We start from the raw sequence: 20,355 nt of genomic DNA, 5'->3' as shown, positions 1-20,355 counted from the left end.
GCCCGTTCCCTCGACGGCCGGGAGCCCGGCGGCAGCCCTCGGCTCGTTACGCTGGAGACCCGAAGCACGACCGTCTCGCAGGCGCTCCGAGCACTTCCCCGTGGCTCCCTGGGGTGACGGCACAGGAGAGACCCTCTTAAAAAGATCCAAGCCCGGCTTCTTGTTTCTCTGCCATTGTCATTTCTCCGAAACGACATTACAAGGTCCAAGTCAGAACCGGTTTTGATTCTTGGTCACAAAATACGAGACTTTTGGCATATTGTGTTCCCGTTTCCTTTCTGCTTGTTTGTTTTTGAAGTTTGAGAAACAGACTTCTTGTAGTGACCGTTTACTGGGCAGACATTGGATGGGAGATGGTCCTAGATGTGCCAGGTCTGTCAAGGGCCTGAACAACTCCGGGATGCACATCGGTGTCTCCCAAGTCGATGCAAGTGTCACCAGGCTGCTGTGAGTAATGACGTAACTGAAAGGTCGCCGGCGTCCCTTGCTCCCACGGGCCTTACCGGACAGCCTGGTGTTTCCCAGTGGCGAGGGAACCGCGTGTGGGGCCGGGGCCCCTGCTTGGTGCTCGGCGGCCTTAGGCGCGCTCCCTGCACAGCGTCCCCTGCCTCCAGCCCGGCCGCGTGGGGCCCGGGACCCTGGGGGGCGCGCTGTGCCTCCGTCCTGCCAGGTGCATCTGTCAGCAACCTGGGCGAAGGGAATTTCAATCCGCGGAAGGGTCACTGCCTCTATTATCGTTCCAGGGCTGCGACCCAAGAGAACCCTGCGTTTGGTGCTCTGGACTGCGGAGGAGCAAGGCGGGGTCGGCGCCTTCCAGTACTACCTGCTGCACCAGGTAGGGGCACGGGGCCAGGTCAGGTCCCCAGGTAGGGACGCTGACCTCCCGGGTCACAGGGAACCGAAGTGCAGCCTGCACCCTCCAGGTCGCGGGGTCACAGGGAGGTCTGTGCTGTCGGAGGGTTCGGAGTCGGGGTCTGTGCACCCCCTGTGCCCGCGGCTGGGGGAGCTGAGTATGGCCACGGCCCCCGAGGGAGACCCTGCTGTGGGCTCAGCCCTTTAGGGTGCCCGCACCTGGGCCCAGATGTCCTGGGGACGACATCATCCTGCGCCCTCCCTGGGGGTGGACCCCCGCCGGGCATTGCCGCTCTGGATGCACCCTGACCTTAGGGCGCCGGCGGTGCAGATGGGACACCCACCGCCGCCCTCGCATGCAGTGTCCCGATTAAGTGGTGACAGCAGCGCCAGGGAGCTCGTCCCGCCCGGCCGGGGAACGTGGCTGTGGGAACAGGGCCGTCGAGGCAGAGACGGGAGGACGGAAGCAAAGGTGGCTAAGGGTCAGGACCTGGCACTGGGCCGTGGGACACTCTGAGCAGAGGCGGCGACAGGGCACAGCAGCCTGCGGGTGAGCGCAGAGGCAGGGAGCACAGGTGCACAGAGTGCAGGTGCATGGAGAGCAGGGGCACGGAGCGCAGGAGCATGGAGCGCGGGTGCATGGAGAGCAGGTGCACGCAGCACAGGTGCACGGAGAGCAGGTGCACGGAGAGCAGGTGCACAGATAGCAGGTGCACAGAGCGGCACAGAGCGCAGGGACAAGGAGTGCAGATGCACAGAGGGCAGGTGCATGGAGTGTGGGTGCACAGAGAGTGGGTGCATAGAGCGCAGGTGCACAGACAGCAGGGGCACGGAGCACAGGAGCATGGAGCGCAGGTGCATGGAGAGCAGGTGTGCAGAGAGCAGGTGCACGCAGCACAGGTGCACGGAGAGCAGGTGAACAGACAGCAGGTGCACGAAGCGGCACAGAGCGCAGGAACAAGGAGTGCAGGTGCACAGAGCATATGTGCACAGAGCGTGGGTGCACGAAGCGCAGGTGCACGGAGCGCAGGTGCATGGAGAGCAGGTGCACGGAGCGCAGGTGCACAGATAGCAGGTGCACGGAGCAGCACGGAGCGCAGGTGCACGGAGCACAGGTGCACAGAGCGCAGGTGCATGGAACGGCACGGAGCACAGGTGCATAGAGCGCAGGGACAAGGAGCGTGGGGCGGGGGGCGCGGGGGTTGTGGGGGGCGGCAGTGACGGAGCCCGAACAGCAGCATATGCTTCAGGTTTACGAGTTCTCCCTGTAGGGCCCCCAGTGGGGGGGGGTATCGGCGGTGGAGCGGCTGCCCTCGGTCAGGGGGTGATCGCGTCCCGTGTCGGGGTCCCCGCATGGAGCCTGCTTCTCCCTCCACCTGTGTCTCCGCCTCTCTGTGTGTCTCTCGTGAATAAATAAAGTCTTAAAAAAAAAAGTTCACACTTTATCCTGAGGCAAAAAAGAGTGACAAAGTATTTTTAAGGAGGAGCTCTTAGATTCTATACATCTCGGGCTCTAAGGACTAGAGAATACCTGAGAACTGTTTGAAGCATATTTATTCTCGGTCATATACTCCAAGAAAAAAAAAATGGATTTAACCTGCAGTGGATCCGGCTTGACCTTTCCTCAACCTCTGAAATTCCTTAGATCTGGGAAAAAAAAAAAAAAAAGTTTATTCCTCTGTAAGTTTTCAAGTTTCGCTGTAGCCTACTGAAATACACGAGTCAGAAAGGACTGATTCTACGTGTTCAGGAGGCCGGCAGGGAAATACATCCACGCATTTTTCCCGGAGGGTGTGCAACCCCCTCGACAGAACTGACTTATCATGACAACGTCCACGTTGCCTCCACACGAGAGTCTGCGTATGCGTGGCGGGTCGGCTGTGCGTTTTCGGGAATGGAAAGCAACACGGGCCTTTCTATCAGGTACTCTTCGTCTCAGCAGCCCGTGATGGGACTCCGGCCGTGAGAGCGCCACGTGGCCAAGCCCTGCGGGGTCCGCTTCCCCACAGAACAGTCTCTGACCCTCCGGCCCTATTGCCGTCCTTGAAACAAGTGCAACACCTTGTCTGGACCCTTCTAAGAATGTGACATAGTTCCTGATCTAGAGGAGAGAAGGAAGGAGAGAGGGAGCGAGGAAAGGGAGCATGAGGGGGAAATGGAGGAAACAGAAGAAAGAAAACAAAAGAAGTCGAGTCTTTGGCCAGAAGCATCTCCCCTTCTGCCCGGATGTTGCCACTAAGCTCACACGGAAGAAATCCAGTTGATCAAACAGGAGACGCCGGCTCCACGCTACCTGCCGCGACCATCTCACCGGGACGGAGGCCTGTGTCGCCGACGGGTGCCGAGCGCCGTAAGGCTCAGCGCACGAGGTGCAAAGGACTAAGACCAGGGGGAAACGGGGCCCGGGGGCTCCGTCAGTGAAGCACCTGCCCTTGGGGCAAGTCGCAATCTGCGGGCCCTGGGATCGAGCCCACGGCAGGCTTCTTGCTCGGCAGGCACTCGGCTTCCCCTTTCCCCCCGCCCCTGCCCTCCACTCATTCGCTCCCTCTCTCAAATAAATAAATAAAATATATTTTTTGAAAAAAGGGAGAGACGGCTAGCAGATGTTGGTCACGAGGAAGGCTCAGCAGCTGATCCTTGAGGAATATGTGGGTTAGAGGAGTAGTCAGGAAGGGACACCGGGAAGGCCACCGTCCTCTGTACTGGCGATGGCCGAGACCTGAGTGCGCCCCTGCGTAGGCAGCGTCCAGGAGGAACGGGACTTTGATTTGCGAAGGACCTACTTGGGTGATTGTAAAAGTAACAGTTTCCCCAGCATTTTTATGGTACAGTTATGGTTATTAGTAACCTGTGTCAGTAAGGGACCAATAACCTGTGGCCCGCAGGCCAGACCCAGCTGCCACCTGTTTATGTACAGACCTCAGGCCAAAGATGTTCCTTACATCGATAGCGGACTATGCGGCAGACACGGACACACCTGCAAAGCCTAAACTATTAAACATCTGATCCTTTACAAAAAAAATGTCTGCGACCCTTAATCTACACGGTAAAAATCATAAAGTAATTTCATGTTGTTATTTACACATTGTTACACATAATTTCTTTATGATTTTTTGTGACCTAAATGACAATGTTATTAGTATTTGAGCCAATTACGTATCCTTCAGGAAGATATGACTATAATGCTATAAATGTACGTGTACTATCCTTTGCTCTATGCATTTTTGTTAGGTATTTCTTAATAGTGAAGTTGGCTTTACTTACATACCATCCAGTTATGGATAAAAACAAGACGCAGAGGTTAATTATGCCTTCTTCGTGTTACTCTGAATATGTCCCTTCTTCCTCTCCACGTGATCTTTTCAACAGTGAAAGCTCTATAAAGGCTACTCAACTGGACACATGTAGCTAAACTTTTGCGGGAATAAATTATAAAATAATTATCCTAAAAAAATAAATAAAATAAAATAAAATAAAATAAAATAAAATAAAATAATAAAATAAAATAAAATAAAATAAAATAAAATAAATAAAATAACTATCCTTTGTAAAAACTAACAAAATTAATATTGACTATCCTTTTCTTAGTAAATACATCTTCATTTGCAATTCACTTTTGTTCATAGGTTCATAGAAAAATAAAAATTAAAGTGATGTAAACTTTATCAGGATGAAACTTCTTGCCAAACTAATTTTTAGATTTTTATTCAGGTTCATAGTTAAAACTTTACTTCATAATTACGTTGATTGTCTAAATCATTATAATAGTTACTAGCCTTACTGGATTGTTGTGAAATGTGTCATGCTGTTTGCAGTTTCTGTATAGATTTTGAAACTCGCATGCAACTCTATTGTAATAAGTCTGGAACACCCTTTTCAGGAAAACAGACTGGCTCCCGGAGGTCTATAAGCATTTTGGAGACAGCAACTAGGTAAAATAATTCAACCAGAAAATGAATTTTTTTACTATATCTTGGATCTAGAATAGAAATAATCCTGCGGGTTCATCCAGCGTGCCCATAACAGTTCCGAGCAGAAAGTCCTATAAGGGACATATAGGTATTTTTCTTTTTTACTAAAAAAAATTTTTAAAAAAAGGCTACCTTCCATATTTTGAAAACTTGTAGAATGTTCTCTTCCAGATGTAAAGTTCTTCCCACTTTCTTTCCTCATGTTGGCACAGGGATTTGAGAATGATTTATGTGTATATTGCTTGTGCTTCACGCAGTTGACCTTAGGCAGCAGCACGTGTTTCGTGCTCACGGTGTGTTATGGGGCAGAGTTGGCATTTGGTAACGAAGTGCACAGGCCTCAAGCCTACGGCTCAACGTATCTGCCAAATGCTACCCCTGGGTGACCGTCACCCAGATCAAGACGCAGAACGTTCCTGTTACCCCAGCGGATGTCCCCTTCAGATCAGCCCCTGACTCTGCCGGGGGTCACGAGGAGCGCTGCTGTCCATCCCCACAGACGGGTCACGTCCTCGGATTCCGTACTCAGGAGGTCACATCCAGCACCCCATGGGGTCTGGCTCCCCATGCCCAGCAGCCAGCATAGCAGCCCCCTGTGCTGCTGGGGTGGGGACGTGCCCCTGCCCACCACGGAGGGCTCTGTGTCGTGTCCTGGACCCCACTTCTCCGCTCATCCTCCTGTCGACGGCCCTTTGGGTTGTTTCTTGTCGTAGGTATTACGAACAAGGCTCCCGTCAGCACTTCTGTGCACCTGTGCTGGTGGTCATGGGCGTGTCTCTTCTCTAGGAGCGGAATTGCTGTGTTCCAGGCCGGGCGTGTGTCGGGCTGGGCCTCTCCATCCACGCTCCCGCCTGCAGCCCACGAGAGCCCTCGTTGCTCCCCACCCTCCCCAGTACATTGTACTGTTAGACTTCTAATTCCTGGCCTTTCCTGTGGGAGTGACAGTTTTATGTTTGTCGAGGTACGGCTGAAGAGTCCCAGGGCAAGTCCCGCTCCCCTTCTCATGCCCCACATTCTCTCTCTCCTGCCTCCTTGCCCGTGACTTAAAGGAGACCCATGGCCTGTTTATCCTGCGTGAGTTTTGTGGGGCTGTTAGTGGTTGGAGTGACCATACTTTCCCCTCGGAAGAGCAGGACGTGGAAATGCCACCGTGCTCATAGCGGAAGCGGCTCCCAGGAGCACGGACTTCACAGGGGTGCGGGGCTGCTGGAACTCAACTGGAGCAAAGGGGGGCCTGAGCCGAGAATGATCCCTAAAAAGTTTAGGGAGGGAGATTTCTCTTGTGCCCAGAAAATAGGTTATCCTAGAAAAAGGGGAAGAAAGATGGCATATGAATGGCTTTGTGTTATTCTTTATTGATGAAATTATTTGTTAAAAATACAAACTTCTTTACTGGTTGCATTCAGCTTGTGTTCACCGAGAAGGAAGTGAATCCTTCCACCTACAGAAGGATGTTATTGTGCTCTAGTAATCTTTAAGAGCTCACTTATGAAAGTGGAATTTAACTTTGGAACTAGAAAATATTATAGATGATTCCATTTGATTTTCACATCAGTGAATAAAATGCGTGTTGTCCAGATGCCATTTGCCTAATCTGCTTTTCATGGGAACCGTGTTCCTCTCTTCTCTGCTCTTGGGAGGAGAGCATAATGTCATTTCTCATGTCCTGAAAAGTACAAGGGAGGAAAAAAAAGAAAATCTTAGAAGAGTTCCAGCCAGATTGCTGACATTTTTTAATCTTCCCCATTTTAAGCAAAAATATCTGTCATAATTATAATGAGTAAGGTAATCTAGCCTTGAAAAAGCCTCATTACACAAGGTAATCAAATAAAATAGATTGATATGTTCTATTCTGGCATAAAAAAATATTTTAACCTTTTCCTGATTTATTGCACAAACTACTGGCAATCGAATTACAGGGATCGTGAACACTGCTGTGTTCTGGTAATCATTAATTAGGGCAATATTTTAAATAGGTTTTATTAAATGAGGGATGAGATGTATCATCATCCTAAATGCATCAGTTTACCCTAACTTTCACCAACCCTAAAGCAGAAAACGTTGAAATGAACGTGTATAAGATTTTCCCAGAATCCCCGTGTTGTCATACTTAGGAACAAAATGTCCTCTTCTGCAAAAACACAAAAATGGTAGCTTTTTCTAGGAGTGGAGCTCCTGCCAGCCTCCCAACCCTCATGTGTCATTTGAAAATAAAGGGATATAGTGGAAATGCTTGTGGGGCTTCTTCATGGTATCGCGCAAATGGGTTTACGTAGGCGTTTTCACCTCACCAGCCCCGGGGCCCCTCTACAGTGCGATGGCAGTGCCGCTGCCAGAGACGGGGCAGTGTTGTGCTCATCTGCAGCTCTGGCCATAAAAATAATGCACCTCACATGCCCATTGAGTGTGATTGTGTCTGGACCGCGTCTCCAGCGTGGCCTTTCTTCCACCGTTAATGTCCCGTGCAGCGTAGACGTGTAATCAGAGGCCCTTGTCTCAATCCTTACTGCTGGGCTCTTACGCACCCCACGATTTTCTTTCCGCACCTAGATGTTTGCATCAGTTGGTCGAGCACATCACAAAACCGGTTTAAATGCCATTTATCTCAGCGTGGTGTTGGGCCGGAGCCCCTCGTAGTTCCAACATTCACATGATTTCTGCAGCACACCTGGGAGCTCTCTGCGGTCTTATTAGGATTCATGAATTAATTTTTGTTTAGTAAGGGGGAAGGGCTTTTATATTTGTTTGCATGCGCCTATGAAGAATTCCGCTATGACCGTGAGTCCCCAGCGTCTTCTCTGTGTGTGGTGTTTATGTATCGATGCGTGTCAGCCTAGGCAGACGCATCACATATTCCTTGATATGGGGGAATTGCACTGTGTCACCTTGTGAATGAACACGAGTAGGCTTTGAGTCACCCCTTACCTTGGTCTCTCTAGATAGGTTCCTTCGTAGCTAGTTTTTATTACTTTTTTTTGCATGTAGGTGGACGGGAATGGTTCAAAGTGGAAAGACTGGCCCTGACAACTAGAATGGTATCTCCATATTCATTGGATGGCAGGACTTTGCCTGCAGTCACGGGGCTGTTTATCCTACACCGCCTTACGGTTTCAGGTCACGGTGACGTCCAGCTGGGTGTTGGCTGTAGCTCTATACGTGCGAATGATAATAGTATCCCTATCCCGACCTCTTTGCTACCATCGCTGACCCAAATACGGCAACCACACTTCTACGGTTGGTCCCGAGAACGTTGTGGGCAGACACTGAGGTCTATTGTGACTTACCACGGCTGCCGTCGTGTCTCACTTATTCTGCATTCCTGGGAGCACGAAGGAGGACCTCAGTTTGCATCCAGACTGTTTGACAGCTGGGCACAAAGCGTATCTGCCTCGGCGCCGCTCCCTGTTGCCAACCGGGTCGTGATCTGACCCAGAAGGACGCACAGCGTAGTGGGTGCATGAGCTTTCTAAGGAAATCAGCCTGGCACACCAGGGCGCACAAATCTGAACTGAAGTGTCACGCTTCAGGCTCACGAGTGACCCGTGTGGGTCAGGGCCTCTGGAGCCAAAGGGCCCCATCCCGTGCGCTGGGGACGTCCTAAGTCACGGAGTCAGCAAATCACTTTAGAATCACCGGCACTATTTTAACTTGCCCGGGACTGTCTTCTTCCCTTCGTCTTCTGGACCAAGGTTGGCAAGCTTTTCCTTAAAGGTCCAAACAGTAAATATTTTAGGCTTTCGGGCCATACGGTCTTTCTACTTGACTATGACGTCGTTGTGCAAAAGCCGTCACGGACGATACCAGACAAACGAGCGCGGCTGCGTTTCAATAAAACCTGACGCTGAGAAAACAACAGCGCTAGGCAGCAGGTCGGACTCGGGACGCTGGCCACCCGCCGACGCCTGTGGAGCACCCCTGTTGGGGAGAGGTTGAGGAACGTCCCTTCCGAGGCCTTTTCCGATCTCGCAGTCTCACCTTTCGGTGGAAGCAATGCGTAGCACGTGGCTCTTACAGGACAGCTGGGAAGCTGAGGCCTCACGAGGCGACAGGTGTGTCCTCTGGGTATTTTGCAAACAGAGCGCGCCGTCGCCAACCGGGTCTGTCCGTCGTTTAGTGGCAGCTCATCCCGGCGCCGCAGAGCGGGACAGGGGCCCGGCCGGAGGCACGCGCAGGTCGGATAATCTCCCGACATTTCCTAAAGCAAGGACAGAGCCCTTTATTAAGGGAAATAAGTGCAATAATATTCAAAGATGTTTTAAGGAGCACATATATTTTTTAAGTCCGTTCGTACAGAAGGGTCTTTTCAGGAAACAAAGACTCCAGTACATCTTAGCGAGGCTCTTCCCAATGCCTGACGATTGTCACTCACCGTTTGTCACCACATCCTAGTCTTAGCCATGGGTTTGCCTACAGGGCTTCACCTTTAGGCCTGACGGAGTGTCTGGGCGGGAGGCTGTGCCCAGGAGACCCCCAGACACCACATCTTTTGAGAACCCGCGGCCGTCGGGGGGTCGGGAGGTCGGGAGGTCGGGAGGCCGTGGCCTCCTGCTGGCTGCTGCGGGTGTTGTGCCACAGCCATGAATCCACGTCACGAATCCACGGCTGCACGCGCCTGCGTCAGGCACAGCCTGGGGACAGAGCGAGAAGCAAGGCGGCGGCTGCCAGGAACCGTGGCGCCGGGGAGCAGCTCCCGGGTGCTGGGTCCACCCCGTCCTCTAAGAAGCCGCGTCCTGAGGCCACAGTCGGCGGGATTATCAGTGGGCTGCTCGCAGGGCGGCGGATCCAACGGGAGCCGAGGAGCAGAAGCGGGGGACACACCGTGACGACAGTCGGAGTCCCCCGTGTCCTCCTGTCTTCGCGGTGGCGCTCGCCCCAACGGGCCTCCCTCCGCGTGTTAACCCAAGTCCGTGGTGCCTGAAACGTGCCCCTCGCCCCCTGATAGACTTGATCTTGGAATCGTTTCTCCCCCCGACCAAAAGATTAGGGCTTCCGTCCCTTACGCTCTTTTTGGAAGACCTCAGCCTTGCATATTCTCATCAAGTGCTTGTCCTGCATTTGAGATCGTTCTTTCTAGAAGCGGAGGTTACCCCTAGTGACCAGTTTCTCTAAACTGCTTCGGTCTCAGAGTTCTCTTGAAGGCGAGTTCTGAGAACGAGTTTCTAAAGGGCTTTCATGCCCCACACGGCAAAACATATATAAACAACAACGCACGTCTTAAAAGCTCAACAAGGCCTCTCAACAAAGGTTTTAAATGGTTTCATAGCGTGAACTATTCTGAGATTCCACAGAATTTCCATTACTAGTTAAAAGAGGAGTATAATTGGCTTTTATAGATTTCCACAGTTTCATTTAATAAGACTCGTCCAGGGAGATGCACGACCCCATGAAATCACAGGGAAGGCTACAGTGAGCACCTGGAGGTGTTTCAGGGAGGTCTCCCGCATTAACGGAGGGCCGCGAGAGCGTACGGCACGCATCCTTTCCCCCTCACTGCCATAACTGCATGGCCTTTTTCCTCTCCAAAGCTCTGGAAAATACTTTATTATACCCCGCAGAGCCAAATGGGAAGCAATCACGCTGTTTTGTCCTTTGGATTAGGAAAGGTCAAAGGGAAGAGAACGTAAATGGAGGGAAAAGTTCTCTGTGAAAATCGTCCATTTGTTTTTCCACGTAAGGGAAAGTCATTTGTTCCTTTTAATAGATCTGAAAATCCATTTGGATAGACTCACGGAGAGAAGAGAAACCGTCAAAAATCGTGAAAGATCCCATTTCCCAAACAAATCTATAGCGGCTTCGCACTATTCGCTAGAAGTCGTTGTAATCTCTCGCATCAGCGTGATCATTTATAAATAAAAGAACCCTTTCATAGGCTTTGGTAATAGTGACGACTCTGCTACTTGCCAGGCAATATACCGTTTTCCTTATTTCATACGTGAAAATGATGAGGCCCCAACAGAACCTGACCTTGCCCTAGTTTGTCTACCCCACGACCAGCCATAGGGACTTCGGGAACCATGTACTTCTCTGCTACCCATCTTAAATATAGGATTTCCTATGTACGCCACTTGTCATAGTCTGGAGTAATCCACACCAATAAGACCAGGCATGGTGGTTGTAGCAAACTCACGAACGGAAGAATGGAGAAGTCCCTTCACGAAACTTGAGGACAACCACAAAGAACCATATTCTATGACACTTTGGAGTCCTAGGCTGGATGATGTCGTATAATCATATAGACCTGAGCTGTCACCGGTAATTCTCAATATTTTATATTGGCACTTGCTCGGGAGAGCATAAGAATAAATATACTTATTTGTTCCAGAAGTTAACTCTCTAAAATCTGGCTACAGTGATTAAAAAAAAAAAAAAAAAAAGAACTTTTTAATCTTTGCTGTAATCTGCTCTTAGCTTGGGGGCATTTTCTAAGTTTTAGCTGGACGGGAGACAAAATCAGAAAACGTCCACAGTAAAGCTGTCAGGGGTATGAAACGCCTTCTCATGCTAATAAATGTTAAGATCGTTCCACTATTTATTTATTTATTTATTTATTTATTTATTTATTTATTTATTGACTCGTTCCACTATTTAAAAGATTGCCCTCAGATCAGAGGGCCCCCCCCCCCCCGCCGGGATACCACCTCGGGACATCTCCCAGTGCCTCTATTCTAAAAAGAAAAGAAAAATAAATTCGCGTCCCTGAGATAATCCCATGGTAATAATCTCTGGATTCATCCGTTTATATATTCTCTCCATGCGTAAAGCTCAGACACCTGGGAAATGCAGCAGGACCCCACATGTCAGGTTCGGCCTCCTTGCAGGTCGCTGTGCCTGATACGCCGCGGACAGAAACACGCTGGGGCGGATCCCCGCTTGGGCTGGGACAGAGATTCCGCGTGTTTGATATTCTCTGACAACCTCAGACGCCAAGGACATCCCAGACCACGTCCTCCCAGGAGGACGCCGGAGGAGCAGGTGCAGAGGAAGGCAGCCGGAGGAGCAGGTGCAGAAGAAGGCAGCCGCGCGGTCTCCGGACTACGGTGCCCGCATCGCATCCGCCTCAGGGGCTGCCTGTGGGCCTCTCCCCCGGAGGGAGACGGGGTGTCGGGAGGGGAGCTGGGAATCGCGCCAAAGAGGCGTCTAATCGTTATCCGCTGACTCCGAGAACGAAGGATTCAACGCTTATTCCAGTTCTTCGTTTGTTTTGCTTCTAAGCCCATGGACTCCAGTCCATTCCTTCCTTGGTTGGGAGATGAACTGACTCATCACCTCTAGCACGTTCTTGTCTTTGCAACTGAGAGCCCGGCCCGGCAGTGCTTTACCTGGCACACCGTTTACGGAATGTGTGCGACAATTGTCGCTGCCAGAAGGGACCGTGTTGGCTCTTCTTCCGTGAAAGGTGGCTGCGACCAAGAGCTGCCCCTCGTGGGTAGTTCAGCCCGCCAAAGCCTAATACATCAGGAATGGGAAGGAAAGTAGAAATTCAAGAGTGTAACAGAGTTGGGGCCACGTGCCCGGCCCGTTGGCTCCCCCAGGAGCTTGCAGAGAGGCTCTGACCGCCGTGCGATTCATCGGTTCATCTTTGAGGCAATTACCTTAATCACTGTAGTGACAGCTCCCACCGAAGGTCTCCGTTTAAGCAACTCTTTCTAGAATCAAGTCAAAAATGGAGCAAATAAAGATGGAGAAAATATTCATTGTACACAACGCTTCTACCTTCAGTTCCCTGAAACTGTAGTTAATGCCTAATTATACTGACACCCCTATTGTGCAAAAATATTGGGAGTGCAGATATAATTTTCTTACCAGCTAATTATTTCATTATATGGAAGTGACATGTGTGAAGTATTAAATTAGCATTATCTTCCTAAGAGCCACCAATTGTGGACTCTTCGTATTGAAATTTTCAAGTGGAATGAAGTGCGCTTCTCCCGTGACTACTCTGATTAAGTGAAAAATGCTTCCCAGGCTTCCGAGTATAAAACCACCTTCTTTTAGCGGATGTTTACCACTGACAGAGGGTGGTGAGATGTTTGTGCGTTGATTATTACTGACAGGGGAAGCCCAGGGGACGTCAAGGGGATGGCTACCAGCAACTACAACAGTCTAGACCACACCTCTTCTTAAACGTGCCTCATGCATGAATCATGGTGAAAGAAACATCCTTTCGTTTTTTAAATAAAACACCATTTACACCTCTTGAGCTAGAACTGCAGAATGCCAAATGTTATATTTTCAAATTTAAACTAGAAAATAATGGTGGAGCCTGAGAGAGGTGAGAAGGAACTGAGGAATGACTCAGTGAGATTGTTGCAAGAAATGCAATCTCTACGTCTTTGATTTAAGGATTATCAATTGTAGGGAGTGCGATGGGGATTTATAAAGCTTTAAAAGAAAAATAAAATTACATTAAATGTATAGCTTTTCAAAACCGAGGGTAGCGGTTGTATTGCACACAATCGAAGTCTGCCTAAATCTAAAGATTGCCCTGGATTAAAACCTTTTGGTCGTCAGCGGGGAGGTCTCAGCATCACGGGGAGAGGCCGCTGTGTGAAACTCCTCTCCTTGTCCTGACGAGGAGCTGAAATGTGTCTTCAGGGTCGACCATCTGATTATGAGACGTGTTATTGAACCCAGGCTTTTCTCTGTATTTCCAATCCGGCTACTTTTTTTTTTCCATTTTATTTTTAATTTAACATTTTTAAGCACCAGACAGCTTCTCCTAAAAGTCTGACGAAGCTTTTATTTTTTTTTCTTGTATATATTTTTTAAGTTCAAGTTAGTTAATACACAGTGTATTATTAGTTTCCGGGGTAGAATTTAGTGATTCTTCAGTTGCATGTAGCCCCTAGTGCTCATCACATCAAGTGCCCTCCTTTTTTTTTTTTTTTTTTTTAAGATTTTATTTATTTATTCATGAGAGACACAGAGAGAGGTAGAGACCCAGGCAGAGGGAGAAGCAGGCTCCATGCAGGGAGGCCAATGCGGGACTCAATCCCGGGACCCCGGGGTCACGCCCTGAGCTGAGGGCAGATGCTCATCCACTGAGCACCCAGGTGACCCTCAAGTGCCCTCTTTAATGCCCACCACTCAGTTACCCCATTACCTACCCAGCTCCCTTCCAGCAACCCTCAGTTTGTTCCCTATAGTTGAGTCTCTTATGGTTTGCTTCCTTCTCTGTTTTTATCTTATTTTCCCCCTCCCTTCCCCTACGCTCACCTGTTTTGTTTCTTAAATTCCACATGTGAGTGAAATCATATGGTATTTGTCTTTCTCTGGCTGACTTATCTTGCTTAACATAATACACTCTAGTTCCATCTACTCATTGCAAATGGCAAGATTTCATTCTTTTTGATGGCCAAGTAATAGTCCATGTATCTGTACACCACATCTTCTTTACCCATCATCTGTTGGTGGACATCTGGGTTCTTCCTGTAGTTTGGCTACTGTGGACATTGCTGCTATGAACACTGGGGTACAGGTGCCCCTACAAGTCACTATTTTTTATCCTTTGGGGTAAATCCCCAGCAGTGCAATTGCTGGGTCGTAGAGTAGCTCTATTTTAACTTCTTGAGGCCCCTCCACAGTGTTGTACAGAGTGGCTGCCCCAGTTCACATTCCCACCAACAGGGCAAGAGGCTTCCCCTTTCTCCACATCCTCTCCAACATGTGTTGTTTCCTGTCTTGTTAATTTTCCCCATTCTCAGTGGTGTGAGGTGGGATCTCATTGTGGTTTTGATTTGTATTTCCCTGATAATGAGTGATGTCGAGCATTTTCATGTGTTTCTTAGCTGTTTGTATGTCTTCTTTGAGAAATGTCTGTTCATATCTTTGGCCCATTTCCTGACTGGATTCTTTGTATCTTGGGTGTTGAGTTTGATAAATTCTTAATAGATCTTGATACCAGCCCTTTATCTGCTATGCCATTTGTGAATATCTCCTCCCATCACGTAGGTTGCCTTTTAGTTCTACTGACTGTTTCCTTTGCTGTGCAGAAGGTTTCTTTCTTGACGAGGGCCCGATGGTTCATTTTTGCTTTTGTTTCCTGTGCCTTTGGGACGTGTCTCACCAGAAGTTGCTCCGGCCAAGGCCAAAGAGGTTCCTTCTTCCTCTGTTCTCCTCTAAGATTTTGATGGATTCCTGTATCACATTTACATCTTTCATCCATTTTTTAGTTTATTTTTGTGTATGGCATGAGGAAATGATCCAGTTTCATTCTTCTGCATGTGGCTGTCCAATTTTCCCAATATTATTGGTTTAAGAGACCGTCTTCTTTCCACTGAATATTCTTTTCTGTTTTGTTGAAGTTGAGTTGACCATAGAGTTGAGGGCCCATGTCTGGGTTCTCTGTTCTGTCCCATTGATCAATGTGTCTGTTTTTGTGCCAGTACCACAGTGTCTTGATGACCACAGTTTTATAATACAGCTTGAAGTCGGGCATTGTGATGCCTTCAGCTTTTTTTTTTTTTTTTTTTTTCAACAGTACTGGGGCTGTTTGCATTTTTCTCTGGTTCCATACAAATGTTAGGATTGCTTGTTCCAGCTCTGTGAAAAATGCTGGTATTATTTTGATAGGGACTGCATCGAATGCATAGATGTTTTAACAATATTTGTTTCTCCAGTCCTTCAGCTTAGAATGTTTTTCCACCTCTTTGTGTCTTCTTCAATTTATTTCATTAAGTGTTCTATAGTTTTCAGAGTGCAGATCCTTACCTCTTTAGTTAGGTTTGTTCTTAGGTATCTCATGGGTTTTGGTGCAATTGTAAATGGGATTGACTCCTTGATTTCTCTTCTGCTGCTTCATTGCTGGTGTATAGAAATGCAACAGACTTCTGTGTGTTAATCTTATGTCCTGTGACTTTGCTGAATTCCTGTATCATTTCTAGCAATTTTTTGGTACTAAGGAAGCTTTATCAAATTGATCAGTACCTGCTTGGAAGTCTCCAGATGCATGTTTGGTTTTACTAGTCTTTGCTAACCCCGAACATTCTAGGATCTAATATGAAGATTTGGTCATTTCTACTGCCTTTTCTGCCTCATGTGAAAATCAATCTTATGCATACATCAAACCTTTATGAAGAATTTTAATCAATAATCAGGGCCCCAAATTTAAAATTTAGTGATCTATGTTGATACTAATGTAAATAACTTAGCTAAGGTATAAAATGAAGTACCAGAGCCTTTTTCTGTATGATGAAGTTTGCCTGTGGACAAGTAATGACAACTAATATATGGCACAATTAGTTTCTTGTCTGGTATTTGGGAAGTATCTTATAGAAAGCATCAAAAGCAAAATGTCCTTCTAATCAAAATGTTAAAAGAGGAGAAAAATGTGATTCTTATAAGCCGGGAAATTGGTGTTTATCTGTTGAATTTTATAGTGGCAAAATAAGAGACACAAAAACATCAGAAAAGCAGTATTTATTTATTTGTTTGTTTGTTTGTTTATGAGACACACACAGAGAAGCAGAGACACAGGCAGAGGGAGAAGCAGGCTTCCTGCAGGAAACCCAATGTGAGACTCAACCCCAGGACCCCAAGGTCACGCCCGGAGCCAAAGGCAGACACTCAACCCCTGAGCCACCCCTGTGTCCCAGAAAAGTAGCATTTAAATAGCATATTGGTTTCTGATTTACTTGACATAGTCCAGTTTCCACCCATTTCCCTACCATAATTATTGAACTTTCATCTCAAAGGCATCCTGGCTTGGGTGATCATTTATATGGCTCTTCTATTTATTGATCATTTTTGTTGGTGAGAATAACAATAAAAAGTCCCAAGAGAATTGAATAGTTTGATATATATAGCATGCCTTAGAATACATGTAATAAATTCATCTAATCTTCAGAAAATCCCATTTAGATAGATCCCATTTCTTTTGTTGAAGAGGATATGAATCCCTGAGATTAAATGGCCTGCCAAAAGCATATAGCCATCATGCGACAGAACCAAGACTCCAGTCCGGATGTCCAGGGCAAACAAATTCTAGTGAGTTTAATAATAATAACAATAATAGGAATCATCATCATCATCACCTTAATAATAAAGCTACCAATTATCCAACAGAGGATTGTGACAACCGTTTGTTCCAGGAAGCACTTTGACAATCTGACACTGTGGACATCTTCTCAAATATTTTTTAATGCCTAATATCACAAGGATATGAATTTTATTAAAATAGTTATCAGAAATTTTAAACTAGGATATTGTCATACTTTTTTTAAAAAAATGTATAAAATAAGATCTTGTATTATCTAGTTATTTCAAAGTAGTAATGAGCATAAAGATTGTTTTGAGATTTCTTTTTTTTTTTTTTTAAATATTTTTTTTCTTTATTTATTTATGATAGTCACACACACAGAGAGAGAGAGAGAGAGAGAGGCAGAGACATAGGCAGAGGGAGAAGCAGGCTCCATGCACCGGGAGCCCGACGTGGGATTCGATCCTGGGTCTCCAGGATCGCGCCCTGGGCCAAAGGCAGGCGCCAAACCGCTGCGCCACCCAGGGATCCCTGTTTTGAGATTTCTACAAGTCTAATGTGACATGAAAATATCTGTGATTTCCATGGATGACGAAGTGACAGGTTCTGCTAACTACGGTGGTTGTTACTTACATTCATAGTTGCGGGAAATTCTAAATTTCACTTGAAGGTTAATGAAAATGAAGATGCAGTTTTTTTCCCACTTAAGTTCACAGGCCACCTCCAAACTTATGAACCCCCAAAGGATGCCAGATTAAGAATTCCTACCTTGGACTGAACCTGCACCATAACTTATTATTCCCACTTTACAAATGAGTGCCCTGAAGCCCAGAGTAATTATGTAACTTGCCTAAGTTCTTTCACCTAATGACAGAGGAATGTGTCAAATGCCATTTTAGTGTCTCTACATCACCTCCTCCAGCTCCCCAGTGGCAATCACCGTTGAAGTGGGAATTGTAGTATCTGTTCCACTTTGAGACTGTCAACTCCTGCAGGATCGTTACCCTAATCACCTGTGTCTCCTTCACACACCAGCGATACCCTGTTGGAGATTGCAGATATCCAAAGAGAAATTTGGGGTGAGAGCTGTGCACCTGACTCCTTTCATTCGACTTGCCTTGAGCATTTCTCAAGTTCAGTCTCCCCTCAGTGGTCCTCGGGTGGCTTCCCAGAATGATAATTATTTCTGACATAATTTGGTGCTATTTTCTACCATAGCTATTTTCCTCCTCTACCTTTAGGTGATTACTGGGGCTGCTTATTACTATTCTCAGATGAGGAAAATTGTTTTTCTATACCTCCCTTAGCTCAATACAGGTACCTACTTGGATATTTTTCTATAATCGCTATAATTCCTTAGCCTCCTTTTATCTAAACTATACCTATTAAATTATCTTAACTCTTCTTGAAGCCAAATTGCCTCATCTGTTTGTTATTTTTCCTTCATTTTGTCTGAATACTTTAAAACTTACAAAGTATGCACAGCAATTGTTAAAGCTCTAAGTAGTCCCAGGATGCATTTATTAGTTTCTATAATTGAGTCTTACTGATTACACTGTGTGTTATTATCCTTATATTGTACTAAAGCATACCAAACCTTACTTTTTTTTTTAATTACTTAATATTTGGGAAAATTCTGTTTAAACACCCACTTGGCAATTCAGCTGTTATTGCTCATCCTCTACTCTCCTATGAATGATGGCCATTTTATTTTAGTGAGTCTCAAATGGTAAAATAATGATGACATAGGGTCTGCTAAGGATGTATTCAGCCCCTGTTTCCATTTGAGAAGGAGCCAGCTTTTGCCACACAGCTTCCAGAGTAAAAATATCCTATTATTCCATGACTAAAGGGAACTGAAAAATTTCACTTATGTTTATTGATGCCGTTTTATATTGCCGTCACTCTATATTGTCTTCCTGGAAGTTTTTTTTTTGTTTTTTTTGTTTTTTTTTTTTAGCATTTACAATGAACGTTGTAAAGCATTTGTGTATTTTTAAAAGCTTTATAAAGTATTCACTAAAGATTCAGCTTACGACTTTAGTTGTGGAACCTGTGTTTCTTGTGAAGATTATAAAAAAAAATCTGAAAAACTGCTGTTGCCTTATCATCAACATGCAGCCACATCATCATCATCACCATCTTCGCCACCACTACGGTGATCCAAAATAGCTTCTAGTTACGCGCCTGCACTGTGACAGACACATGTATACACACACGTACGTGTTTAAACACATAAATACAGATATTTATTCATTCACTCAGCACACGTTGACTGAGAGCCTCCTGAGTTCCAGGCACTGCTTTAAATTCTGCCCATGTCTTGCTTCCAGTCCAGGCATCAAGGCGGATAACAAACTGGATAAAGAAGTAGTGGTGTGTTAGACGAAGGGGACAGCTAAGGAGAAAAATAAGACAAGGAACGGAGATCAGGAGTGTGGGGAGGAAGTGGTTTGAGTTTGAGTTGCAGGAGGGCCAGGAGACTTCATCACGGTGGTTGTGTTTGAGTAAAGACATGAAGAAGACAAGAAGTGAGCCATGTGGGTACCTGAGAGAGAGCATTTTAGGGAAGGTGAGTAGTTGCTGCAAAGGAGCTGCTGGAGGCCTGTGTGTGGATTCAGGGAACAGCCAGGAGCTCGTGTGCTTGAAGAGGTACAGTGGAGGAAAAGTCGAAGGACATGAGGTCATCAATATAAAGGAGTCCAGATCACGTCAGGCCTCAAGAGTGATTTTCCTCTGAGTGAGCAATACCGGTGGCTTGGACCAGATGTATTTTAAGGAAAGAGCCAATAGGATCTGATGGTGGATTATATTTAGAGTGTGAGAGAAAGAGGAGTCAAGTGTGGCCCCACAGTTTGAGGCCTGAACTGCTGAAATGGGAGGAATTGGGTAGAGGGGGGCGAGGTAGAGATCAGGAGCTCAGTTCAGGATGTTAAGTTTGAGATCTCGGGCATCCATAAGGAGAGGTCACGTGACATACACAACTTGATAAAGGAGTCTGAAGTTCATGGGAGAGGTCTAAAGATAGGCATGGCCATAGAATTTTCTCCATGTACATGCTCAGGGAATATAGTGTCCTCAGAGACCCCGTCTCTTCATCTTGGAGACCCTCTGGTCCTCAGGGTCCGTATTCTCCACAGGCCTCCTCCATCCCTCCTCATGAGCCCCATTGGGAGTCACTCTCTCTGAGCTCTTCTCCTACTGCCAATGTCTCTGCCTCCCGTCTCCTTCCACGCTGGCCACTGCAGCCACCAGACCCTACAAGCCATTGGATATACCACCATTCCCCCCAACGTCAGTTGATTTTGTTGGGTAGGGATGTTTCTGTGGCTAGTTTGTTCGGCCTTCTTTGGGTTCAATTCGATATTCTTAGACAACCTGAGACTTCTCCAATCATAGAACCAAGTAACCAGTAGCTCTTTTCCCCAGATTCTTCCTGGCCAAGATCATTTCTTCCATTCTTTTGGTGAAGAATTCTGGGAATTCAACTGAGCAAGTACCTGGGCATTTCAGCAAAAACTAAGGTGCTTTTTGACAATGATTTTGGCTTGGCTC

At 46.9% G+C, this 20,355-nt stretch overlaps 1 protein-coding gene across 3 annotated transcripts in view; it reads left to right on the top strand.

Annotated features, from left to right (window-relative positions):
* The window catches only part of CPQ (carboxypeptidase Q), a 407,631-nt gene that overhangs the window by 305,029 nt on the left and 82,247 nt on the right, over positions 1-20,355 (top strand). For all 3 annotated transcript variants that reach the window (XM_072803825.1, XM_072803823.1, XM_072803821.1), the window contains exon 6: positions 744-835. In XM_072803825.1, coding sequence (XP_072659926.1) covers positions 744-835 — 92 coding nt within the window. The remainder of the gene's footprint in view (positions 1-743; positions 836-20,355) is intronic.

Source organism: Canis lupus, chromosome 28 (genome assembly GCF_048164855.1).
Source record: "Canis lupus baileyi chromosome 28, mCanLup2.hap1, whole genome shotgun sequence".
In the NCBI taxonomy this organism is placed as follows: domain Eukaryota; kingdom Metazoa; phylum Chordata; class Mammalia; order Carnivora; family Canidae; genus Canis; species Canis lupus.
Note: the sequence above shows the minus strand (reverse complement) of the source record. Positions and strands in the feature narration are given on the sequence as shown.